Source organism: Buteo buteo, chromosome 13, assembly GCF_964188355.1.
Source record: "Buteo buteo chromosome 13, bButBut1.hap1.1, whole genome shotgun sequence".
NCBI lineage: Eukaryota > Metazoa > Chordata > Aves > Accipitriformes > Accipitridae > Buteo > Buteo buteo.
The window spans coordinates 15,354,150-15,378,560 of NC_134183.1; the positions used below are offsets into that span (position 1 = coordinate 15,354,150).

A 24,411-nucleotide genomic window follows, 5' to 3' on the forward strand; every position below is an offset into this window, starting at 1 on the left:
CTCTGGGTTGGTGACCTTGGTTTTGTGGCTCTGTGTGGGGGGAGCCCCATCGGGCCCCAAAACCTCAGTGTGGTGGGCACAGAGGTGACCATTGTCCGACTGTCCCGGCTAAAAGGTGGTGGGATTGGGGCACCGCACCGCGGTGCTGTGACATCCTGGGGTGATGCTGGGGGCAGCAGGGCAGCGCCGGCGGGGCACGGCCGGGACTCCCAGGAAAAGCCTGGGGTGACGCTGGGGGCGGTGGGGGACGCCGGGGAGGACGTGGCCGGGGCTCCCGGTGGGGGGACGCGGCCGGGGCTCCCGGGAAAGCCCTGGGGCCACGGAGGGGACAGCGGGCTGGGGCGCCCGGGGGTGATGCTGGGGGCGCCGGGGCAGCCGGGGCTCGGCCGCCGATGCCTCCTGCCGCCAGCGGCAGCAGCGGCAGCAGCAGCTCCCCACGCCTCCTCCTCCTCCTCGCTCTCCTCCTCCTCCTCCCGGCTCCCTTCCCTCTCCCTTCTCCCAGAGCCAGCCCGGCCGGGGGAGGAGCCGGCCGCGCACAAAACCTCCCGCCCGGCCCCTCCGGCCCCCGCACCGGCACCGGCACCGGCGGCGGGGGGCGCCCAGCGCCCGCCCGGGGCCATGAGCGCCGCGGCGGGGCCGGGGCCGGCGGGGCCGGCGGGGCCGGGGGAGGGCGGCGGCCGCCCGGGGCCATGAGCACGGCGGCGGCGGGGGGGAGCGGCGGCGGCGGCGGCCCCGGGCGGCGGCGGGGCGGCGGGGGGAGCCCGGCGGGGCGGCGGGCGGCGGGCGGGCGGCGGCGGCGCGCCCTGCGCTCCCTGGGCAGCCTGGCCGGGCGGCTGCTCCGCACCTGGGCGCGCCTGGCCGGGGGCCGCGGGAGCCGCCGCGCCGTCCCCGAGGACGACGAGGGCGGGTTCCGGGGGGGCGGCCCCGGCGGGGAGCGGCGGCAGCGGCGGCGGCCCGGGGGAGCGGCGGCGGCGGGGAGCGGGAGCGGGGGGGAGCGGCCGCCGGGCGCGCAGGGGCTGCGGAACCACGGGAACACCTGCTTCATGAACGCGGTGGTGCAGTGCCTGAGCAACACGGCCCCGCTGGCCGAGTTCCTGGCGCTGGGCCGCTACCGCGCCCGCGGGGCCCGCGCCGAGGTCACCCACCGGCTGGCCGCCCTGGTCCGCGCCCTCTGGACCCGCGACTACACGCCGCAGCTCTCCGCCGAGTTCAAGGTACCGAGCGCGCCCGTCCCCGCGGCCTCCCGCCGCGCCCTGCCCCGGGGATCCCGCCGGCGCGGTTCCCCCCGGCACCCGCGGCGCCCGCTCCCCTGCCTCATCCTCCCCGCGGATCTCGCCCTGCCCTGCCCGACACCCCCAGCCCCGCTGTCCCCCACCTCTGGCCGGGCTGCCTTCCCCTGAGCTCTGACCCTCCTTGGGCGGGCGAGCTCCCCGTCCCGGCCACCCCACGGAGCCGTAAGGGTGAGCGGGATGCTGGCCGCCATGGTGGGGTGAGGCGGGGTGGTGCCCCGGGACCCCAAGCGAGCGGCCTCAGCCCCCGTCCCTGAGCGCGTGTCGCAGCCCCGCCGGGCACGTGGCAGCGTGCTGCAGGCCTGCGCCCGGCGCGGGGACGGGGACGGGGTGTCGGGCGCAGGGCAGCGCTTCGAGCCTGGCATCGCAGCTCCCCACGCTCAGGGACACGTGTCCGCCGGTGACGTTTCAGCAGGGACCTGCTGCTGCAATTAAACCGCCGCTGCAATTAAACTTTGCAAAGTGCACGGAGGAGCTGCCGGGAAGCCAGGCCCCTTCCCGGGTCGGGGTTTCTGGCAGTCCTGCCGGCTCCTGTGGCAGCAGTCGGGCTGGTCCTGCGCGGGCAGGGGCCGGGGTACCCGCTGCTCAGCCCCCCTTTCACAGGGGGACCTGTCTGCCCCCTTTCCCTGCCTGGAGGGTGGCAGCACCCACCCCGCCGGGACGGCTGGGGTGCAGTGGGTGCTCCTGCGGGAGCTCATTGCCTTTCATTTCCTTGTAGCAAAGTAACCAGCTCTTGCAGTGCTGGGCACAATATTCCAAGCCCTCAGCTCCCAAACACACGCATTCCTTAGGCGCAGAGCGAAAAAACCCCCACAACTTCCAGCTTTTGCTTTGAATTTCCCCCCTCGGGGTGGTTATCTGCATCTTCCATGAATTTCCACCTTATTTTTTTAAAAAATATGCTTAAAATAAGATTTTTAATAGAAGAGCCCAGTCTGCGACTCATTTTGCTTGAAGCCCATCCGCGGTGGCCTTGCTCCCTCTGCTTGTACCGGGATGCCTGTACCACTGAGCCGGTGTGGCGGGGGGCCGGAGGGGGTCTTGGCTCGGGGTGTTTCCCGGTGATGCTGGAGGTTTGATCCCTGTCCCGGCAGGTCCCGGCATGCTGGTTAAAATCAGCACGGATGGTTGGGGTTTAACTGCATCAGCTGGTTAAAACCAACACGGATGGTTGGGGTTTCTCCCTCCCGGTGCTGTTTTTGGGGCTGGGCTCCTAAAATTGTCCTTTCCTGGCTCTGAGCAGCCACCCCTGGCCCAGGCTTAGAGATGAGTCCTTGGGGATCCCCAGCTCTGCCTTTTGGGGTGTTCCCTGGGCCCCCTCCTTGGGCTCCCTCAAGGGAGCGGGATTCCCAGCCCCATGCATCCTGCTTTTTTGGGGTCAGGGACCCATCCTGGCTCACACCGCTCCCCCGGGAGCTGCTTACACAGCTCTCATGGGCTGACAGCACATACCCCAGGCTGAGCCCCCGGGGCCACCCGAAACCCAGGCACGTAGCACCGCTGGGACCTCGACCGGCTCAGCAAGGGAGCCGGCTTCGGCGCTGGCTTGGTGGCCTGATGGCACCCCGATGGGCTTATCCTCCCTGGGCACTGCCTCAGCCCCACGGCATTCCCAGCCCCGTTCTTCCCACTGTGGCCCCCAGTGAGGGGGGAACCGCCTGTAAGGGCATCGCGCCACTCGCCTAACAGCAAAATTAATGCTAATTACCCAAAATGCTGCAGCGTGGCTGATGGCTTGGTGGGGGGCAGGCAGAAAGCACATAGCATTAGGGCCTGATCCAGGCACAGGTGAAGTTGTGGGGCAGGGGGCTGCTCTGTTTGATGGGGCAGGGGGTGCTGCCGTTGGTGGCACGGGGACCTGGGCTTTTGGGGCAGGGTGCCCAGAGGGAGCATCACGGTGGTTTCATTGCCCCTGTGGCTGCTCAGGGACCAATTCTGCGCCATGTCCTGGGGGGGGAGGTGAGGTGAGGGGGAGATGGGGGGGAGGTGAGGTGAGGGGGAGATGGGGGGGATACCCCAGGGAGCCCTGTGAGCACCTCCTGGGGACTGCCTGCAGGGCTGGGGGGAAGGAGGAGAGTGGGTGAGTGGAGGGCAGCCCCGGGCAGGGGGAGCTGGCAGGGCTTTGGATGGAGGGGCAGAGCCTGGCAGGGCAGGCAGCACCCCCTCCCCAGCACTGCCCTCGCGGGGGGCTGTCAGGACCCCCCTGGCGTGTGGCTCCATCAGGGACATCTCTCGTCCCCCTCCTTGGTCTCACCTGCTCCGCTTCAGCTGGAGGGTGCTGAGAGCCAGGCTGAGATGGGCTGAGCATCCCTGGTTTTGGGCTGCAGGAAGTTTGCTCAGGGGCTTTCCTCCTGCCTGTGCAGGCAGAGCTGGCAGCTCCCCTGCCCACGGGCCACACATTTGCTTGACTATGAACAGCCCTCATCCCTTCTGGGGACTTGGGTGGCTGGGCTGGCATCACCAGCTTCACCTGGCTGGGGAAACTGAGGCACGGGGAGGCACTGGGCTGGCTGCTGGGGATGGGGTGGCACGTGCAAGCAGGGCCTGGGGAAGAGCTGCTGCCTGCTGGGGCATCCCAATGCTGGGAATTGCCTTCCCCTGGCTGTTACACCGAGTTGATGCCATTGGAGTGCATGAGGCAGGTGACGCTGGTGGGTCTCCATGGGTTGGGCTTGCCTGTACGGGTTTGTTGGGGTGTGCCCTGTCCCCTCGCCCGCAGCAAGCTGTCCCCTCCTGGCCTCATCCTGGCAGCTGAAAGCTGGGACACCACAGTGATGGGCCACAGAACTGCTGTCTCGGCCACTTGTGCCGGTGTCCCCAGTGCTGTGCTGTCCCCAGGGTGGCCGCAATGTCCCTGCAGAGGCAGGACAAGGGCAGACGCTGGTGCAGGCAGGAAGCAGGGATGGGTTTTTGCTATGGGTGCTAATGAACTGACCGTTCGTTAGTGCCAGGCAGCGTGGCCCGAGGCTCAGCACCCTCCCTGCCCGTCTCTTGCAGAACATCGTCTCCAAGCACAGCTCGCAGTTTCGGGGCAACGCGCAGCACGACGCCCTCGAGTTCCTGCTCTGGCTGCTGGACCGCATGCACGAGGACCTGGGCGCTGCCTCCCCTGCCCAGCAGACCCGTGTCCCCGAGAAGGTGGGTGGCCCCCGCCGGGGTGGCCGCACACCCTGGCTCGGGTGGGGATGTCCACGCTGCGTGTGGGACCGGGGAGGCCGAGATGGCAGGCTGGAGTTGTGTCCCCCACGTCAGTATGGGGTGGGGATGCGGGTGATGTGGTTTGGCAGGTACGTGGGGGGGAGGCTGGCGGGGTCCGGGTGCTGCGGGGCTGGGCAGGGTGGTTGGGGTGCTGGGAGTGTGTGAGGGTGTTGGCAGGAGCCCGTCCTGCTGAGCACCCCAGTTCTGGTGGGCACCCTGGTTCTGGGGGTTGCTCGGTCAGGAGGAGATCCAGCCCCTCCCCGTCCCTCCCCACCTCCAGCTAAGCCCGCCGTAATTACAGCGCTGAGAGGCTTTGCTGCTGGCAAAAGGAGTAATTAAGTCTCCTTCCATCCATCTGCGCTCATGGCATCCCCCTGGCCCTGCCTGCTGGCTGCCTGCCTGCCCGCCTGCCGGGCGCTGCCTGTTGCAGCGGATGGATTTGTGCGTTTGCCGCGTCGGCTCGGCTCAGCAGCGTGCTGTCCCCGCGTTGGGGGTGATGCCCGTCTTGGGCACAGGGGTCCTGGGAGCAGCGTCATCCTCCCTGTCGCCAGCGTGGGGAATCGTGGCTGCTGGTCGGGGACCCCGCGGGCAGCCCCTGCCCGGCCTCCAGCCTCGCATGGGCACAGCTCCGTCCCGCACGGGAGAGCTCAGCTGCAGTGCCCGTCTCCAAAGCCCCCGGCCGGGACAGCCCTTTGGCTTCCAGCCCTACTTTGCTGGTGAGCTGCAGCCATCTGTGTACTGAGCTGAGCCGGCCTCAGCCCTGCCTGCCTTTGCCCCGAGGCATTTAGACCCCCCAGGCTGTTTGGGAGAGCCTGGTAGCGGGCAGCTCCCATTGCTCACTTGGTAAATGCCAGGTGCCAACGTGTACCGTGGGCTGTGCCGTGATGCCGGTGGTGCCCTCAGCTGCCCATGCTGGAGCTGGTGCCGTGGCAATGCCCGGGGTGCCTGCCTGGCTCCAGGGATGGAACCCTTTGTGTGTCCCCCAGCATCCTCGGTTTCGCTCAGCCTCCCCCAGCCCCTCACCACGGTCTCAGCCCCTTTTGGGGGCTGCCACCTGAGCAGCACCCGTGTGCCCATGTCCCTCGGGAGGGCGTGCCCCGTGGGGGGTCATGAGCCAGAATAAACAGCTTTGAAGTGTCTGGATGGAGCTGGGCACACAAGCGCCCGTCCTAGTTTTGGGTAGCGTAGGCTGGGGGAGGAGGGTTTGTGCAGGTGCTGAAGGTTGGGGGTGGTGGGGATGGTTTGCTCCTGGTCGAGCCCGTCCCGAGGCTCAAGGACCGGGGGAGCTCAGCTGGTGGAAAGCAGAAGACAAGGATTTCGGTGGTCCAGGGCACGGAGCCGGGCAGACCGGAGGGGTGGAAATACTGTCCTGGCTGTTTGATGGGTTCCCACAAGGTGTCTGCTGTGGCACCCAGCGGACTCTGGGGCCACCCAGGTGGGGACCAAGGCTTGGCTGCCGGGAGGGCTGGAGGAGGAGGAGGGGGAGGAGGTGTCCCCTTGGGTTTCAGGGGGATTCTGGGGGCTGTGCGGGGCACAGACAGAGTCCAGGTCCCTTCTGTGCCACACCAGATGGACCCCAGCCCTGGGCAGACCGTAAGGACATGTCAGGCTCAGCAGGACCCAGTGCCAGCAGATGGCATGAGGAAAATCCGCCTCCTGGCCAAATACCTCATTGATTTTCAGTCTTGCTCATCGTGACACCAAAAACTCCTCCTCTTACCCCAAATAGCCCAGTCCTTCCCCGAGCTACTGAGGCTCCTTTCTGTGATATCTCTTCTGTCATTGGGCTCCATGTGCCCATAGCAGGGGGTGAAGCCGGTGGCTCCTGGCCGCTGTGCAGGGATGGGTGCTCCCTGTGGCTCCCAGGGCAGCAGGCAGGCAGGGAGACAGCAGGCAGGATGCAGGCAAGGAGGTTTCTCCTAACCAGGCAGGTTTGGCTGTGTAACATGGTCACGTCCCAGTGTCCCTGTTCCCTACAGAGTGGAGCAGAGGATCTGGCTTCTCTCAGGGTGTCCTGGGTGCGGGGCATGTCTCACCTCCCGCAGCTGGTGCTGGCATCCCCCAAATTCGGCAAAGAAGGCTGCCTCCCCAGCCAGGCGTCCTGCCTTTCCTTGGGATGGAGGAAAGGATCCTGTGCCGGCCCTGGGAGCGAGCAGCAGGGACACAGGCAGCCAGCCAGTACCATCCGCAGTGTCAGTCCCTGCCGAGAGCAGGGAGAGCAGAGGCCGTGCCTCAGTTTCCCCATGCACCAAGCGGGGGGGATGGAGTGAGGGCTCCCTTGTGCAGGGCTCCTTGCCCATCCCGAGGCAGCGTGCGGCCGACAGAGGAGCCGGTTTCTCTCGAGGAAGGGGGCCCAGTGCTGCTCCTGCTGTTGCTCAGGGATGTGACACAGGCTTGCCAGGGAGAACGGATGCGGGCACCCAGGTGGGGAGCACGGCTCGCTGCAGTGGCTCAGGGTGCCAGGAGCTGCTGGATCACACCTGGAGAGAGGTCAAGTGTCTGCAGTGTGGGGGGACAGGCAGTCGCCCCGCCGTCCGGGGCCGAGATGGGGATGTGGCGACGTGGGGAGGTGGCCGAGGGATGGGTCGGCAGCGGAGTAAGCGCTCCCCATGGCTGCCTCCCCTGCCAGCTCGGGGGATGCTGGTGGAACGGCACTGCTCCCACTGCCTGCCCCGGACACGTGGCCCCTGAAAGCCCAGCTCTGGGGCAGTGAGTCGGGGTGCTGGGTGCCATGCCAGGTGCCATGGCTGGGTTCGGCATGCTGGGTGCTGTGCCAGGTCCTGTGCCTGGGCTTGGCGTGCCGGGTGCCATGCCTGGGCTTGCTGCTGGTAAAGGTGCTGGGGAAACACGCAGCAGCGGGGCTGCTTTTCTGGGCAGCTCTGCAGCCCCACGCTGGCACACCTGCCTGGGAGGGCATCACGCCAGCCGGGGCTTTTTTTAGCTCCCCGGTTCTGGTGATTTGCATGCGGTTAATTTGCACGCAGCCGTGTTTGCCTCAGGCGGGTGCGAGCGCAGGAACGTGCACACCCGCTCCAGGAGCTCTCCTCGCAGACACATGGACACGCACACAGACACATGGACACCTGCCCGCTGCAGCATCCCACCGTCTCGCCCACCCACACCCCAGCTCCTTGCAGCAAGGCCGGTCCCAGCACCCATGGGTGCATTTGCCGGCACGGTGGATGCCAGGGTGCCATGGGCACCTCCCTGCCAGGGCTGCCAACCCTGGAGGCGTGTGCCCACGGGCACTGGGGCTCCTTAGTGGGGGGGACGTTGCTGGGGAATCAGCTTCCCCCCCCCTCCAAGCTTTCCCCTGCCGGAGGTGCCCATGCTGCAGTGTGGATAAGCCAGCCCAGCCGACTTGCCCAGGATTTCCCCCCTGGAGCATTTCAGCCGGGATCAAATATGTTTCCAGCTCCAATTCCTCAGTGCCCAGAAGCTCCGGACGCCGGGGCTGCAGCTGATCGGATGGGGCATACCCCAAAATTTCCCCAGGAGAAGGCACGCAGGGACCCTGGCATGTACTGGGCATGGCAGTACTGGGCCGGGAGGTGCCGGGCAGGGGTCACTTTGGCATCACCTTCAGCCTGTCCTCGTGCCGTGGGGACACCGAAGCTGGGCTTGGCTCCCTGGGATGTGTCCCCAAGCCCTCAAAGGCGTGGGGTCACCCTGGCACCTCTCTCACCCTGCTCGTCTTTTGCCCCCGCAGCCCAGCGAGGACGGGAGCGACAGTGCCAGCAGCTCCCCACCGGCCGCCCAGCATCCCCGCGGGCAGAGCTTCGTGCAGAGCCACTTCCAGGCGCAGTACAGGTGAGTGGGGAGGGCCGGATCCTGCCCTGCGAGCCCCGGGCAGCGCTGGAGGGGCTTTGCTAGTGGGCAGCCAGACTCTGTGAGCCCAGGGAAGGGATGAACAGGGGAGCGCTCAGCCCTGCAGAGATGCTCCATCCATCCGGACGTTTCTTGCTCTGCTTTAATGCCAGCAAATATTTTGGAAGTGCTGAAGAGGACACGGGGAGGGTCAGAGCCCAAATCCCTGTGGCAGCAAGTGGGGTGTCCTGCCCATTCTCCGCCCCTGTCGCAGCCCCGGGGCTCCTGGTAATTAGCTCGGAAGCTCGGGGAGCAGCAGAATTAAGATGAAGATGTGTTTTATTTGCACGGTGCAATGCTGGTGGCAGTGTCCAGGCTGTGTGGGTGCAGCAGGATGGGGGTGATGGGCCAGGCAGCTCTTGGCCAGAGAGCGTGAATTGTTTTGTTAAGGACTGATCCAGAGCAGGGGCTGAACCGCATCCCTGGGGGCGGGTTTTGGTGTGGATGGGTGCCTGGTCCTTGGGAATGAGGGCACAGAGGGTGACATCAGCCACATCCAGTGTCACCTCCTGGCATGGAGATGGACACGGGCAGACCCCAGCCCTGCCCCTGGGCATTTCATATCCCCAGCCTTCAGAGACCCCACCGCCCACCTCTCCTTGGCCTTAATGAAGCCTTGAGCTCTTCCGTTCGTTATCACCGCCCCAGGGTGGGGAGAGCTACCAGGAGATGGCTTTTGCTGGGACAGCTGGTTTTGCGCTGCAACAGCAGTTGGCTGGCAAAAGCAAGGCGGCTGCTGAGCTGGCAGGGCTGGGAAGGCTCAGCCTGGGGAGACGGGCAGAGCTGCAGGCAGGGGTTGGGCAGGGGATGCCCTGGTTGCTCTCCATCAGTGCTGCTGGGTTGGTGGTGGTGGGTGGTAGAGCAACCCAGTAAGTGTGTCCCTCAAGGGTCCCTACTGGGACCAGTACAATTTAAAATCTTCATCAATGGCATGGTGGGATTGAGTGCAGCCTCAGCGAGTTGGCGGGTGGCAGCAAGCTGAGCGGTGCCGTTCATCACTGGAGGGAGGGGACGCCATCCAGGGGGGCCTTGATGGGCTGGAGGAGTTGGCTTATTTGAACCTCATGAAGTTCAACCTGGCCAAGTGCAAGTTCAAGCAGGCCAGGTACAGACTGGGTGGTGAATGGAGAAGGACTTGGGGATACTGGTGGATGAAAAATGGGATGTGAGCAGGCAACGTGCGCTCGCAGCCCAGAAAGCCAACCGTATCCTGGGCTGCATGACAAGAAGCGAGGCCAGCAGGTCGAGGGAGGGGGTTCTCCCCTCTACTCTGCTCTGGTGAGACCCCACCTGCAGTACTGCGTCCAGCTCTGGGGTCCTCAGCACAGGAAAGACATGGACTTGTTGGAGCAGGTCCAGAGGAGAAATGATCAGAGGGCTGGAGCACCTCTCCTGTGAAGACAGGCTGGAGAAGAGAAGGCTCCAGGGAGACCTTAGAGTGGCCTTTCAATATAGAAAGGGGGCTTCCAAGAAAGATGGAGAGAGACTTTTTGCCAGGGTCTGTAGTGACAGGACAAGGGGCAACTGTTTTAAACTGCAAGAGGACAGGGTTAGGTTGGACATAACGAAGAAATATTTTACGATGGGGGTTGTGAGGCACTGGAACAGGTTGCCTGGAGAAGTGGTGGCTGCCCCATCCCTGGCAGTGTTCAAGGCCAGGTTGGATGGGGCTTTGAGCAACCTGGTCTCGTGGAAGGTGTCCCTGCCCATGGCAGGGGGGTTGGGCGGGATGGTCTCTGAAGGTGCCTCACAACCCAAATCATTCAGTGGTTCTATCACAGGAATCAGGATCCAGGTTGTCCTAAGCCTGTCCCAGAGGACAGCATGGGGGTGCTCCCACACGCAGGCGATGGGACACCCCACATGTTCATCTGGCTGAGACTCACGGGATGCTCGGGTGGGCCAGCATCTGGCCACCCCATCCCCATGCCATGGCATTGCAGGCGTGAGGGGACACATCTGGCATCACAAGTCCTTCCTCCTGTCTCAATTAATCCCTTGCCCTCTATGGAAAAAAGGCGCTTTAATTATCCACCCCCTCCACGTGCCAGAGCCTGTCTGCGTGCAAAAGGATTTATTAATTTGTGCGGCTGCCTCCCAGGGAGCTCGATGGCTCTTTGAGGTGACAAATAACAAGGACTCAGGATTTTGATTTGGTTTTTAATTTGTTTTTCCCCTTTTTGTTGAATAAAAAGGAGGAAAAAAAAGAAATAAAAAAGGCAGAATTAAAAAGAAACAGGAGGTAAGGTGGTTGTTGGCATTAAAGGTTCATTTAAGCCAGGCTTTGGTGGCGCATCTCCTGGGAGACGCTGTGGGAGATGGGGAAGCCTCCCTGCTGGCAGGAGGACCTGGTCCTCCCCGGTGGCCCCATGCCCCCCAGCAGAGCAGACGGGTCCCCCCTCACTGTCCCCAGGGCTCCCCTGGAGCCGGCGGCTGTGCCATGGCAGGGACCGGGCAGGCTGAGCCAGCAGCACCGCGGTAGCCGGCGGTGTCCGGGCGGCACAGCCTGTGTCCCTGCGGCAGGGCTGGATACTGCTCCGACTCCATGCTGGCAGGCTGGGAATGGGAGTGCTGAGATTGCGGGCACAGTGGGTGCAGGATCCGTCCCTGCGGTGGTGATGGGGCTACCACCCCGTCGGGTGCAGGATCTGGCCCTGCGGTGGTGGCAGGCAGCTGGTTCCCAGCAGGTGGATGGGGAGTGCAGCAGGACCGTGGTGTCCCCTGGGTGCAGCTTGCCGGTGGGACGGTCCCCAGCCGGTGTCACCACCGCCTCTGCCTCTGGCCGTGAGTGCCAGGGCGGGCAAGGGGCAGTGGTACCTCCCCAGGGAACACGCTGGGACTTGTCATGGGGCTGCAGGCAGCTGCCCTTTTGCTGCCTGTCACTGCCTCCTCCCTGCAGCCCAGCCACAGCCCTGCTTTTCGGGAGGGGTCCTGTCCCCTCCCAGCACCCCAAGGTGTTGTCTCTGCTTAAGCCCCACCGGGGCAGGCTGGGGTCACCCCAAAGCCTCCAGGAGCCAGAAGCCACCCTGGGATCTGTGAGCCCTTGGGAGGGGGAGAAGGATTTGGGGGGGTTTCGGGGCCACAGCCACGCATGGGAGTGGGAAACCCCCCAGCCCTGGGATTTTACTCTGGCTTTTCTAGCACCAGTTACTGTGGGTGCCCTTGTTAGGTTTCAGAGTGAACAGACCGTTGGGCTGGGCAGGCGGGTACCAGCTCTGGTGCCTCACCCCGGCAGGAGGTTGTGCAAACCCTGCGTGATGCTGGGGCCATCTCAGCCCTGTGGGATGCGGTACCAGTGTCAGGGCGCTGCAGCCCCAGGGTGGGGGCTCTGGGGGCGCTGCCCCTGCACCGGTGACACGTCCCGGCCGTGTTTCACAGGTCCTCCCTGACGTGCCCTCACTGCCTGAAGCAGAGCAACACCTTCGACCCCTTCCTGTGCATCTCCCTGCCCATCCCGCTGCGCCAGACCAGGTGAGCCCGGCCCCGCACCTCCCCAGCCGCTCATTGGCGCGGCAAGAGGCACATCCACCGCCCGGCGAGGTGTCGGCTCCAACCAGAGTGATTTGCATCTTTCGGGGTAGATAATTAATGAGGGAGGTGGTGGCAGCGTTGGGATGGGTGACGGCCACCGCCGCCGGAGCTGTGTCCGATGGGTGTTTGCTACCCTGGAGTCGGAGCCGCTGCACCGGGACGTGGGTCCATCCAGCACGGTCACGAGCGGCGTCGGGTCTCAGCGCGGCGCGCGGTGGCTTTCCCCGCTGAGGGGGGGGTGTGTGTGTGTCTGTGTGTGTCCCCCGGTGTCCCCAGGGCTCTCAACGTCACCCTGGTGCTGCAGTGCGAGCGGCGGCGGTTCGTGCGGGTGGGGCTGGCCGTGCCCCTGCTGGGCACCGTGGCCGAGCTGCGGGAGATGGTGGCGCGGGAGGGACACGTCCCCCCGGAGCAGGTAACGGGCCGGGGCGGGGGGACGCGGGGTGGGGGGCAACAAGACACCCCCCCGCCGAGGGACGCTGAGGGTGCCGGGTGCCGTCCTGCAGGTGATCCTGGCCGAGGTGTCCCCGCGGGGCTTCCTGCGCTCCCTGGGTGACGCGGAGGAGCTGGGTGCTGCCGGGGAGGGGGCTCCCCTCTACGCCTTCCAGCCGCCCCCCGCCCGCCGTGCAGGTACCGCTCCCCTCCCCTCCCGATTGGCTGGCAGCTGGCTACCTGCGCAGCCCTGATTGGTTGGGAGCGACTCCTGCGGGGCTGGCAGTGGTGGGACGGGAGGTGGTTCCCCTCGCTGTGATTGGTGGCGGGGAGGTGTGCTGTGATTGGGGGGAGGCAGGTGTGCTCTGCTGTGATTGGGGGGAGCCTTGTTCTCCCTCCCCCCTAGCCCCATGATTGGTTGGGGGCATGTATGCTCTAGTGTGATTGGTAGGAAGCAGGTGTGCTCTGCTGCAATTGGTTGGAGGCAGGTGTGCTCTGCTGCGATTGGTTGGAGGCAGGTGTGCTCTGCTGCGGTTGGTTGGAGGCAGGTGTGCGCTGCTGTGATTGGTAGGAAGCAGGTGTGCTCTGCTGCAGTTGGTTGGAGGCAGGTGTGCGCTGCTGTGATTGGTTGGAGGCAGGTGTGCTCTGCTGCGGTTGGTTGGAGGCAGGTGTGCGCTGCTGTGATTGGCGAGGCCGTGTCCCCTGGGCTGTGGTTGGTGGGAAGCAGGGGGTGCGGAGGCGGCGCTGCAGGCAGGGGAGCACAGGCAGCTCCCGCAGCAGGCAGGGCGCCCCACGGCGCCGAACCGGAGCCCCTTGATGACCCCCACCCTGCCCGCAGGGTGCCCCCGCAGCCTGCCCGCCTCCCCCGGGGCGACCCACCCGGACGGGCAGCGCCTGCTGCCCGCCGCTGCCCGCTCCTCCGACTGCCTGCACCGCGGGGCGGGCGGCCGCATCCTGCTCCTGCTCTGCAACACGGCGGGCGCCGGGCCACGGCTCGCCAGGTACCTGCCCGCCCTGCCCGCGCTTTGCCTGCGCGCCGCCCTCCCTTCCTTCCCACCCCCGTGGGAGGGGGCGCGGGGGTGTCCCCCCCTCAGCCGGGTGTCCCCCCGCTGTCCCCAGGTTCGGGCCGCCGCTGGTGCTGCGGGAGGAGCGGGGCGTCTCCTGGGAGCAGCTCCAGCAGAGCATCCTGGCCCAGCTGCGGGCGCTGCTGCGGGGCGAGGTGCAGGCGCAGGTGAGCTGGAGGGGGGACGCCGCTGTCCCCTCCCGGGGACGCGCTCGGCCGGGGCTGCTGGCACCTGCTGCCACCGTGGCCGTGGGGGGGTGGAGCCGTGGGTGGCCGCGGTGTCCCCATGGGTGGCTACGGTGGAGCCGTGGGTGGCCGTGGTGGCACCATCACTGGCTGTGGTGGCACCATGGGTGGCCACGGTGGAGCCATCGTGGCTGTGGTGGCACCATCACTGGCTGTGGTGTCCCCATGGGTGACCATGGTGGAGCCATGGATGGCCACGGTGTCCCCATGGGTGGCCACAGTGGGGCCTTGGGTGGCCATGGTGTCTCCTGGATGGCCATGGTGGAGCCATGGGTGGCCGTGGTGGCACCATGGGTGGCCATGGTGGAGCTGTGGGTGGCCGTGGTGGCACCATCACTGGCTGTAGTGTCCCCATGGGTGGCCACAGTGTCCCCATGGGTGGCCACAGTGGGGCCTTGGGTGGCCATGGTGTCTCCTGGATGGCCACGGTGGAGCCATGGGTGGCTGTGGTGGCACAGTTGGTGGCTGTGGTGGCACCGTCACTGGCTGTGGTGTCCCCATGGGTGACCATGGTGGAGCTGAGCTTGGTTGCAGGGTCACTGTGGGTGGCCAACGGTGTCACTGTGGGTGGTTGTGGTGGCCCTGGGGGTGGCTGTGTTGATGCTGGTGGCTGATGGGTCACCAGGGGTGGCTGTGCTGTGGGTGGGTGGTCATATTCACGCTGCAGGCAGTCAGCGGTGTCACCATGGGTGGCCACAGCGTCACTGTGGGTGGCAGTGGTCTCCCTGTGGGTGGTCATGTTGTCATTGCAGGTGGCCAATGGTGTCACCGTGGGTGGCCACAGCGTCACCGTGGATGGCCACAGTGCCACCCGGCTCCCACGGCAGAGCCGCCCCAGCCCAGCCACCCTCCCCAGTACCCAGGTGCCACCATCCCACAGGCGCTGGGGTCCCCATGCTGCCCCTTTGCCCCCCCCAGCCACACCACAGCCAGCGGGATGGGTCATCCCCCAGCCCTGTGTCCCCGTCCCCACAGGTGTCCCCTGCCAGCCTGGCCACAGGGACCAAAGAAATCTGATTGTGGGGGCTTTTTTTCGTCCTGTGTCACAATGCACGGCTCCCCCCAGGTGCTGCTGGAGAGCAGGGGGGGCTCTGCCCCCCAACCAGCCCCACAGCCCCCTCTCCCCTTGCAGGGCGCGGGAGCCCTCTTCCGCATCCGCCTGGCCGGGGGCTCGGCCCCCTGCACCTACCTGTCCCCGCAGGACCCCCGCCCTCTCTGCCACCCCGCCGTTGACAGGTAAGGGCACTGCAGGGGCAGGATTGTCCCCAGACTGTCCCCTTGTTCCCTGGGGGTGGTCAGTGGTGACACCGTGGTCACAGTGTTCCTGTGGGTGGCCGTGGTGTCTCTGTGTGTGGTTGCGTTGGCACCACGGGTGGCCAAAAGTGTCACTGTGGCTGACCACGGTGGCACCATGAGGGTGGCCAGTGGTGGCACCATGGGTGGCCATGGTGGGGGGAGGGTCCCCAGCCCCGTGTCCCCACCGTGGGTGCTACATGGGGAGGTGGTGGCTGTCCATGCCTGGCACCGCAGGGTGGCGAGGGGGTGGCCCCATGGGGACAGGGGGTTTTGGGGGGCATCTCACCTCGTCCTTGCCTCCTCAGAGCCCTGCAGCTGAGCGGGACAGGTGGCCCTCCCCACGTGAAGCTGACGGTGGAGTGGGACGTGAGCACCAAAGAGCGGTGAGTCCCATGTACCCAGGGGTCGGGGGGGACACCCCAGTACTCAGCTCACCCTCCCTGACCCCCAACCCTGTGTCGTGTCACTGCCCCCCCGCCCTGCCGCAGCCTTTTCGGCAACATCCAGGAGGAGGTGGTGCAGGACGCAGAGAGCGTGCGGCTGCAGCAGCAAGCGCACCGGCAGCAGCACAGCTGCACGCTGGACGAGTGTTTCCAGCTCTACACCAAGGAGGAGCAGGTACTGAGCACCCCGCCAGCTGCGTGGGCAGCGGGCACCCTGCCCGCACCCTGCCGCACCCTGCCCGCACCCGGCAGAGCCACTGCCGAGGGCAAGCTCTGCCCACAGCAGAGCAGCTCTTGGCTTTTGCCGTGCTGGGGGTGGCTTTAGAGGTGGCAGGGGCGCGTTGGGGAGGGAGGTGGCCATGGCCCGTGGTGTCCCCAGCTGGCCCCGGATGACGCCTGGCGCTGCCCGCACTGCAAGGTGCCCCAGCAGGGCACGGTGAAGCTGAGCCTCTGGACGCTGCCCGACATCCTCATCATCCACCTCAAGCGCTTTCGCCAGGTGGCTGAGCACCGGCACAAACTCACCACACTGGTGAAGTTCCCCCTGCGGGGTCTCGACATGGCCCCCCACGTGGCGCAGCGGAGCCAGGCCGGCGGGCAGCTGTTGGGGCGCTGGGCGCCCTGGCAGCCCCCCCTCTGCCTGCCCCCAAGTTGCCCCCGCGACTACCTCTACGACCTCTACGCCGTCTGCAACCACCACGGCAGCATGCAGGGCGGCCACTACACTGGTGAGTGTTGGGAGGGTGTGGGGGGGCTCAGGGTGTGGAAGCAGGGTGGGGGTATGCCATGGGGCACGGTGTGGGGGGGGTGCTGTGGGGCACCGTATGGAGCTTAGGGGCACTGCAGGGGTTATGCCATGGGGTACAGCATGAGGTTGGGGGGCACTGCAGGGGGATGTGCCAGGGGGCACAGCGTGGGGTGCATAGAGCATTGCAGAGGGTTATGGTATGGGGCAGGGCACGGGGCTGTGGAGGCAGGTGCAGGGGGTATGCCACGGGGCACAGCACAGGGCACCCGGGGCGCAGGGGACACGCAGGACGGTGTTGCAGCCACTGGGGCGTGCCCCCCAACAGCATCCTGCACCCCCAGGCTGTCCCCACACCATGGGGCTCACGCTCCCTGCTGCACCCTGGGGTTGGGGGGGCCAGGGCAGAGCCTGTGGCCCCACCTCACCCCCTGTGCCCCCCCCGCCCCTTCCCCAGCCTACTGCTGCAACGCCCTGGACGGGCGGTGGTACAGCTACGACGACAGCAGGGTGGAGGGGGTGCAGGAGGCGGAGGTGAGCACCCGCAGCGCCTACATCCTCTTCTACCAGCGCCGCAACGCCGTGCCCGCGTGGTCGGCCAGCAGCTCCGTCAGGGGTGAGCGTCCCCACCTCCCTGCCCGCCTGCGCCCCGACAGCGCCCGGGCACCCCGAGGTCACCGCCCCGGGCACGCACGGCACGGCCGAGGGCACGCACGGGCACGCAGAGTACGGTACACGCACGGGCAGCAGAGCCAAACCGCGTGTGCGTTCAGCACGTGCACGCGCAGCGTGGGGTGCGCGCACAGAGCACAGCTGCATATGCACAGATGCACGTGGACACGCATGCACACCCACATGTGGGCAGCATGGCAGGTGGGCACGTACACCCACACAGAGCACAGCTGCATGCATGCGAAGACGTGCACGCACACCCACGCAGGGACAGTATGGCGGGCACATAGGCACACAGCATAGCTAAGCGTGCACACGTGCACATGCGTGCCTGTGCGCGCCGGCGCACAGCGTTGTGCACGCACAGCACAGCCAAATGCACGCGCTTGCAGGCAGGTGCGTGAACAGTGCGGTGGGTGCACGCGCACAGCCACTCGTGGCACAGCTGAGTGCGCGTGCCTGCGCACGATACGGTACGTGCCTATGCAGCAGAGCCGCACGCGCGTACGTTCGGCACACGCACAGGCAGCGTGGCGTGCGCACGCAGCACAGCTGCACGTGCGGGAACGCGCGTGCGCACCCGTGCGCGGGCACATACAGCGTAGCCAAGCGTGCACGTGAATGCTGGGCACATCGCCGTGGCGGTGTGCACGTACCGCACAGCCACGTGCGCGCCCTTGCGCACGCGCGTGCACACAGTCACGCAGCCCAGCCAAGGGCGCACACGCACGTGTGTGTGCCGGTGCGCAGCACGCTGGGCACGCGATCCCACAGCGCAGCCAGCGTGCGCGGCGTCGCCGGCGCGTGCGCACCCCTGCGCTTGCAGCCGCAGCCACGCGGCGCGCGGCACCGCGCTCGCTCCCCCCGTTGCCGAGCGCTCTGGGGCGCGGGCGCCGCAGGACCCCCGGCCCCGCTCAGCCCCCCGCTCCCCGCAGGCTCCACGGCCTCCTCGCTCGCCGATCACTGGCTGGCCCGCCTGGGCGGCAGCGCGTGGGACGCCGCGGCCTCGCGGCCCTCGGCCACCCGCTCCTCCCCGCCTGGCACCCCCGACGCCAGCGCCGCCCCGGAGAAAGGTGATGCTGAGCACCCCCTCCCCACCCCAGCACCCCGGCCTCGCTCCCAGATCCTCCCGCTTATTTTTTTTTTTGGTTTTTCTTAATTGCAGGTGGCTTCGAGGCCAGACCCTTGGTGCGCGGCGTCCAGGGCCGCAGCCTCAGCGTCAAGGTCTCGCCCGCCGGCGGCCCCCCCAGGGCCGTGCCCCCGCGTTGGTCCTTCGCCGGCAAGGAGCGGGGCCGGACGGGGGTCCCGGGGGAGCTGGTGGCCTACCTGGAATCGGGGCGCCGGCCCCGCTGCACCCGCCGCTCCCTCCTCCCGCTCGGCACAGGTGGGGAGAGCGGCCCCGACGCCCCCTCGACCCCCAGCCCCGCGCCGGCCGGCCCCCCGAAACAGCCCGACGAGGGGCAGGAGGAGGCGGGCACCCCCCGAGCCCCCCGCCAACCCCTCCGCGTGCCGACGCTGCGGCGAGCCGCCAGCGCCGGCGCCGAGGGGTCCCTGCGCCTGCCCCCCAAAAGCCAGAGCAGCCCGGGGCGGAGCGGGGAGGGGACGGGGGGGCTCCGGCGCCCCGGGCTGCCGCGGCCGGAGGGGGACGCGGGTGTCCCTCCGGCACGGCCGTCCCCCGGCCCGGCGGCCATGGCGCGCTCGCGGAGCTCGGCCAGCCTGCCCCCGCGTCCCAAGGGGGGCCTGCGGCGCTCGGCCTCGCTGGGCAGGGGCGCGGGGGGGCCCCCCCTGCCCACCCGGGGTCCCCCCGGGACCATGCTGCAGCAGGGACGGCAGCCCGTGGGCTCGCTGTGCCGCCCGGCCGTGCCCGAGTCCAGCTTCTGAGCCAGGGCCGGTGGGCATCCCCACCCGGGGCAGCTGGAACCAGGGGCTCCTGAACTGGGGGCTGCCAAACTGGGGCTATCCCAAACTGGGGGTGTCTCAACCCAAGGGCTCCTGAACCAGGGGATCCCAAACAAGGGCATCCTAAAGCAGGGTCATCCTGAACCGGGAACATCCTAACCTGGGGGCAGCCCAAACCAGGGCGTCCCCAAACTGGAGGCATTCAGGTATCCCGAAGCTGGGTCATCCCAAACCTGGGGCTCCCAAACCGGGGGTATCCCAAACCAGAAGCTCCTAAATCAGGGCATCCCGTCCCAGAGCATCCCGCCCCAGGGGCATCCTGAACTGGGGGCATCACCCACTCACCTCCCCATGCCCCTTCCCCGGGAGCAGGCTCCGCCAGCTCGAAGACGTGAGAGTATTTATTGTACCAGGAGAGTTTTATTGAGAGACGCTTTTTGTTTTTTAAAAGGCGACTATTTTGGGGGGGCGGGCGGGCGGGTCCCCCACACCAAGATCTATGCAATACGCGATTCCTCCAGCCAGCTTTTGTACGCGGGGGTGCAGCCCCCACCGCCGGCGGTTTCTATTAAAGACACATGAAAGGAGCCCAGTGCGGTGCCTGGGGGGGGCCCCCAGTGTCCATCCCACGTATCCAGGGGTGGGAAGAGCTTCATGTCCCATTGGTGGTGGTCCCAGTGCTGTGGATCGGGGTGGTGGGGATCAGCCTGGGAGTGGGGCTTGGTGGGGTCAGTGGTGGCCAGATCCTGTCCCGGCGTGGTGGTTGTGTGCCTGGTGGGAGGTCTGGGAGGTGGTGGCAGCACCAGGAGCACCAGTCACGGTACCTCTGCCAGGGCAGAAGAAGGGGATGTCTGGAGAAACTTGGTGCAGCCACAGCGGGAGGCAGGGATGGAGGTGGATGTGGTGGGATCAAGGTGGAGAGGAAGATGGAGGTGGAAGAGAGGAAGAGGGTGCTGGAGGTAGACACGGAGATGAGTGGAGAGGAAGTGGGATTGGGGTGGTGGTGGAGGAGATGGGGGTGGAAGTGGAGGAGATAGAGGTGGATGAGGTGGGATGGGGGTGGAGGTGATGGAGGAGACTGGGACAGAAGTGGGGGAGATGGAAGTCGAGATGGAAGCAGGACTGGGTTGAAGTGGAGGAGGAGATGAAGGTGGAGGAGACCCTTGGTGGTGGGCTGCTCTAGGCCACCTCCCAGCTTGCAGTGCCACTGCTGGTGCCATGGCTGTGACCCCATTTTGCAGCAGGTGACAAATGTGGGTTTGTCACCCATGTGTCACCCAGGCAAGCAGCAGCCCTGGGCATGGCAGGTTCCCCAGGGCACCCATGGGTGCTGGCAGTGGCATGGGCAGGGCTGCCGCTGCTCTGCATCCCACAGCTGAGGCTGGGAGGGGGTGAGAGCCCCAATATGAGTGGCCATCCCTGTGCCAGGCCTCGGGCACCCCATGCCCACCTCCCCTGCAAGGACCCTGCCTTGGCCCAGCAGCTGGGGGGGACCTTGGTGGGGTGCAGATGCACTGCAGGGACCCCAGGGACCTGCCACCCCAGCACCCTGGGCTGCTCCCTCTGCCCGGGGGCCCTTGAGGCTGGGGGCCTGCTGAGCCCCGGGGCACTCAGTTCCTCCACCCTTGGGTGCTGCCCTGCCCCAGTGGGCATCTGCGTGGCTGGGGCTGAGGCTTGGCACCGTCACACTGCAGGGGTGGCATCCCCCCGCATGGTCCCCAGCAGCCCATGGGGAATGGGGTGAAGGATGTGGTGTGGCCAGGCTGGAGACCCCCACAATGACGTACCCCGCGCAGGCAGAGGACCGTACCTTCCCTGGCACCCATGTCTGCCCGCAGGTGTGATGGCCTGGAGGTATGTCCATGCCTTCCCATGCAGCAGCATCCTGTGGGGCATCCTCTCCCCATTGCCCCTCTATACTGTGCAAAGCGGGGTCCTGTCCCCGACCCCATCCCACCAGGCTGGGGAAGCTCCCGGTGCCATACAACCCCTCTGCTGCCCATCCTCCACTGCCACGCGATATTCGCCTCCACATACACACTACTTGGTCCCAAAACACAGGCAAGGACCCCCCACAACTGGGTTGGTGCCCACCCTGAGTTTGGGACCACCCCAAATCCAGGCTGGGACCACCCTAGGCCTGATGCTGCCCCATCCCTCGGGACCATGGCAGCCCACACCGAACAAAAACCATTTTGTCACCCAAATCCTCATTAAGGCCCATTTCTTATAGCAAAGTACCTTCCAAATGCATCCTAAATCCATCAGTGGGCACCAGTGTGGGCTGGGACCATCCCAAACCCAGGCTGGGACCACCCCATGCCTGGCACTGCCCCATCCCACGGGACCAGGGCCCCAACATCCCACACCAACCCAACCCCACCACTTTACCCCCCAAACCTCATCCAACCCCACATCCCCCCACCAAACACCCCCCACCGCCGCCACCACGGCCCTGCTGGTGCCAACAGGCATTAACCAAACGCCAGCACTGCCGGGCAGTTCACAGCGAGTGGCACATGGATTTATTGATTGCTTTGGGGTGCTGGTGCCCCCGGGTGCCCGCCTGGGGCGAGGGGCACGGCGCGAGCGGGGCGGGGGGGCAAAGCGCTGCCATTTCCATCCTCCCTCTGTGCACCGGGTGGGTGGGAATGGCTCCAAATAAAACAAATCTCTATATATTTTTTCTATATATATATACAAATATATAATATATATATATCTCTGCCGATATATATATATAATCTCTCTTATCTCTCTGGAAAGGATAAAAGGCTAACTTGTCTTCGCATGCACGACCAAAGCCACCAACCCATGGGGACAGCGGGTGCCGAGGGATGCGCGCCTTTGCCCGCCAGCACCCCGAGAGCCCGGGGGAGCCGCATCCTGCGTCCCCAGGTTATTGCTGGTCAGGTCCCATCCTGCTCCGGCAAACAAGCGGAGGGGGAAGAAGCCGAAGAAATGAAATCCCGCTGCAAAGCGCCGGCGAGCTTGTTGTCACCTGGCCGGTAGCCAGTGGCACCTGCTGTCAGGGCACGGAGGAGGTGGTGGCATCGCCCCAGGACCGTGGGTGCTGCGGGGTGCGGGGGGGGCGGGCACCCGGTTGAAAGGCAAAGTCTGGATAAGGCGAAAAAAAACGAAATAAAGAACAGCGACCGCCCCCCAAACTGGGCGCTTTGCCACCCGAAACTGGCGTGCCGGTGGCCCTCGGTGCCGGTGGCTGGTGCTGGCCCCTGGGTGCTGCACGGATGAGCTTGGGGACAGGGACACTGTCATAGGGCTGTGCTCTCCGATTCCTCCTCCTCCTCCTCCTCCTGTCGGGCGGCTGGGCCCAGCCCCGAGAGTCTCTGCGGTGCCTCCGGCGGGTCCCGGCACAGGGCGGCATCCGGGGGGACGTGGAGGGAGGGGACCTCAAAACGGAGCAGACCTGCTGGAGGACAGAGTGATGGGCGACGCCTCGCTGGGGCTGGCACCGCGTTAGTGCCACCACCAGGGATGTCACCACCGATCCCTGCTCTGTGCCACCCCACCCTAGCCGGAGCCTGTGACACCAGTCCCGATGTCCCCCCGATGCCCTGCTCTCCCACTGAGCGCAGGTGACAGCGCTGTCCCCCCTCCCAAGAGACCCGCAATGCGAGCCAGCACCCGTGCAGTGACAGAGGGTAGCCCACAGCCCGTGGCAGGCGGTGTCACCGGTGTCACCGCTGTCCCTTGCCGAGAGCAGAGCAACCCTCCCCCAGGAGGATAAAGCACTTCTGCCTGCGCCTGCCAGGCCCTGCTGCCATCGTGGGGTCCCAAAACGGGCAGCGGCTCCCACGGGCACACGGCGGGGGACCCGCACCCGTGCCGGGGTGCAGTGCCAGGGCTGCACCCGTGCCCAGAGGCAACGCCAGGGTGCCAGGGCTGGACCGACACCTGCGTGCAACGCCAGAGCTTCACCGGTGGGTGCCACGCCAGGGCCGCACCGGTGCCGGGGTGCCGTGTCTCGGTGCGAGGTCAGGGCTGCGCTGGTGCCTGGCTGCGATGCCAGCCTGCAACGCCGGGGCTGCACCGGTGCCAGCGCCGCACCAAAGGAAGGTGGCCCCGCCTGGGGAACACCTAGCCCCACTCCGCAGGGTGCCCGGAGGCTGGTTGCTGCCCACGCTGTCCCCCCACCCGTCGCAGGCAGGACGGGCACACGGAGGAGCAGAGCCCTCTGCCCTGTGGGGTCCTGTGCCCAGCCGGGCCAGAGCCGGGGGGCTCCCAGAAGTGCCCGGCCCCTGCGTCCCCAGGTGTCCCCGATGCCACTGGCACTTCCAAAGCATCGCCCTGACCGTCCCCCTCCGGGACACCGGGGTGGGGGGACACCGGCAGCCCAGGGACAGGCAGGTCAGAACAGCAGCACCGGCTCGTGGTGCTTCCCAGGGACGTTGTCACCTTCTTGGGGACATCACCACCTTCCCAAGGACGCTGCCACCTTCCCGGTGACAGTGCCACCTTCTCGGGGACACAGCTGGCTTTGCAAGGATGCTGTCACCTTCCCGAGTACACTGTCACCCTCCTGAGTTCCACCTTGCCCGTGACATTGTCACCTTCCTGGGGACAGTCCCACTTTTCCAGAGACGCCACCACCACCTCCCCGAGCGCACTGTCACCCTCCCGGGGAGGGACGGTTCCACCTGCCTAGGGACCCCCCCCCCCCCGACCCTGGGACAGCAGCCGGCGTGTGTCGTGTGTCCCCCCCCGCCCCCTGCCCGACCTTACCTGCCAGCGCACCGTCCCCGGGGCCCGCGTTGTCCCGGCGGGGCAGCTCCGGGGGCTGGGGGGGGCCGGCGGCGGCCGGGGGGGGCTGGGGCGGGGGGGGCAGCGCGGGGCGCGGCCGCGGTTTGGGGGTGGGGCGGGACTTGGGGGCGGCGGCGGCGGCGGCGGCGGCGGGGGGGGGCAGCGCGGGGGGGGGCGGGGGAGGCGGCGGCGGGGGCGAGGGCTGGCCGGCGGGCAGGCAGGGCCCCGGGGGGGCGGCGGGGCCGTAGGGGGACGGGGTGCTGGGGGGGGTGGGGGAGAGGCTGGCGGGGGAGGGCTGGCCCCCCCCCTGCTCCCCCGCGGCCGCCCGGGGCGGGATGGGCGCCAGCTTCTTGGCCACTGCGAGACAGAGATAAGGGGAGGGGGGTGTCAGGGTGCTGGGGAGGGGGGGGGGGGGGCACACCGAGCGGGGGACACCCCCCCCCCCGTCGACCCCCCGCCCCGCTCCTACCTTTGCGCAGGGCGTGCGGGCTCTGCTCGGCGGGCGGGGGGGCCGCGGCGGGCGGCTGGTGCCCGCTGCCCGCACCGGGGCTGCCGCGGGGCTGGGCGGCCCCGGGGGAGAGCTCCTTGGGTTTTAAAGTGCTGGGGAGGGGGGGTAAATGGGAAAAGAAGGGGAAGGAAAAGAGAAAAGCGTGTAAAAGAAAAGAACGAAAAAGAAAACGGGAAATTAAAGAAAGTAAAAATGAAAAAGAATGAAAAAGAGCAATAAAAGCAAAAATAAAAATGCAAAACAAAAAATGCAAAGAATTGAACCGGAAAATTAAAGAAAATGAAATGAAAATGAATGAAAGGGAGCAATAAAATCAAACAGGAATGCAAAAGAAATAGGAGAAATGCAAAGAATTCAAATCAAAATAAAACGGAGAATTAAAGAAAATAAAATGAAAATGAATGAAAGGGAGCAATAAAATAAAAAATAAAAATGCAAAAGAAAACCAAAAAATGCAAAGAATT

At 66.4% G+C, this 24,411-nt stretch overlaps 2 protein-coding genes across 2 annotated transcripts in view; one reads left to right on the forward strand and one right to left on the reverse strand.

Annotated features, from left to right (window-relative positions):
• The first annotated feature begins 689 nt into the window (after positions 1 to 689).
• Positions 690 to 19,136, forward strand: USP43 (ubiquitin specific peptidase 43). Its single transcript, XM_075043936.1, has 15 exons — positions 690 to 1,214; positions 4,287 to 4,427; positions 8,197 to 8,297; positions 11,733 to 11,825; positions 12,162 to 12,297; positions 12,389 to 12,512; positions 13,153 to 13,315; positions 13,434 to 13,545; positions 14,756 to 14,859; positions 15,225 to 15,302; positions 15,408 to 15,537; positions 15,742 to 16,090; positions 16,565 to 16,723; positions 17,715 to 17,852; positions 17,945 to 19,136. The coding sequence occupies exons 1-15, from the start codon at positions 690 to 692 to the stop codon at positions 18,658 to 18,660; spliced, it is 3,069 nt and encodes a 1,022-aa protein (XP_074900037.1). The 3' UTR covers positions 18,661 to 19,136.
• A 2,135-nt stretch (positions 19,137 to 21,271) lies between these two features.
• The window catches only part of ARHGAP44 (Rho GTPase activating protein 44), a 29,902-nt gene continuing 26,762 nt past the window's right edge, over positions 21,272 to 24,411 (reverse strand). The window contains exons 18-20 of the mRNA XM_075043937.1: positions 23,909 to 24,039; positions 23,422 to 23,796; positions 21,272 to 22,105 (exon numbers count right to left, since the gene is read on the reverse strand). Of these exons, the coding sequence (XP_074900038.1) occupies positions 21,951 to 22,105; positions 23,422 to 23,796; positions 23,909 to 24,039 (661 nt within the window). The 3' untranslated portion in view covers positions 21,272 to 21,950. The remainder of the gene's footprint in view (positions 22,106 to 23,421; positions 23,797 to 23,908; positions 24,040 to 24,411) is intronic.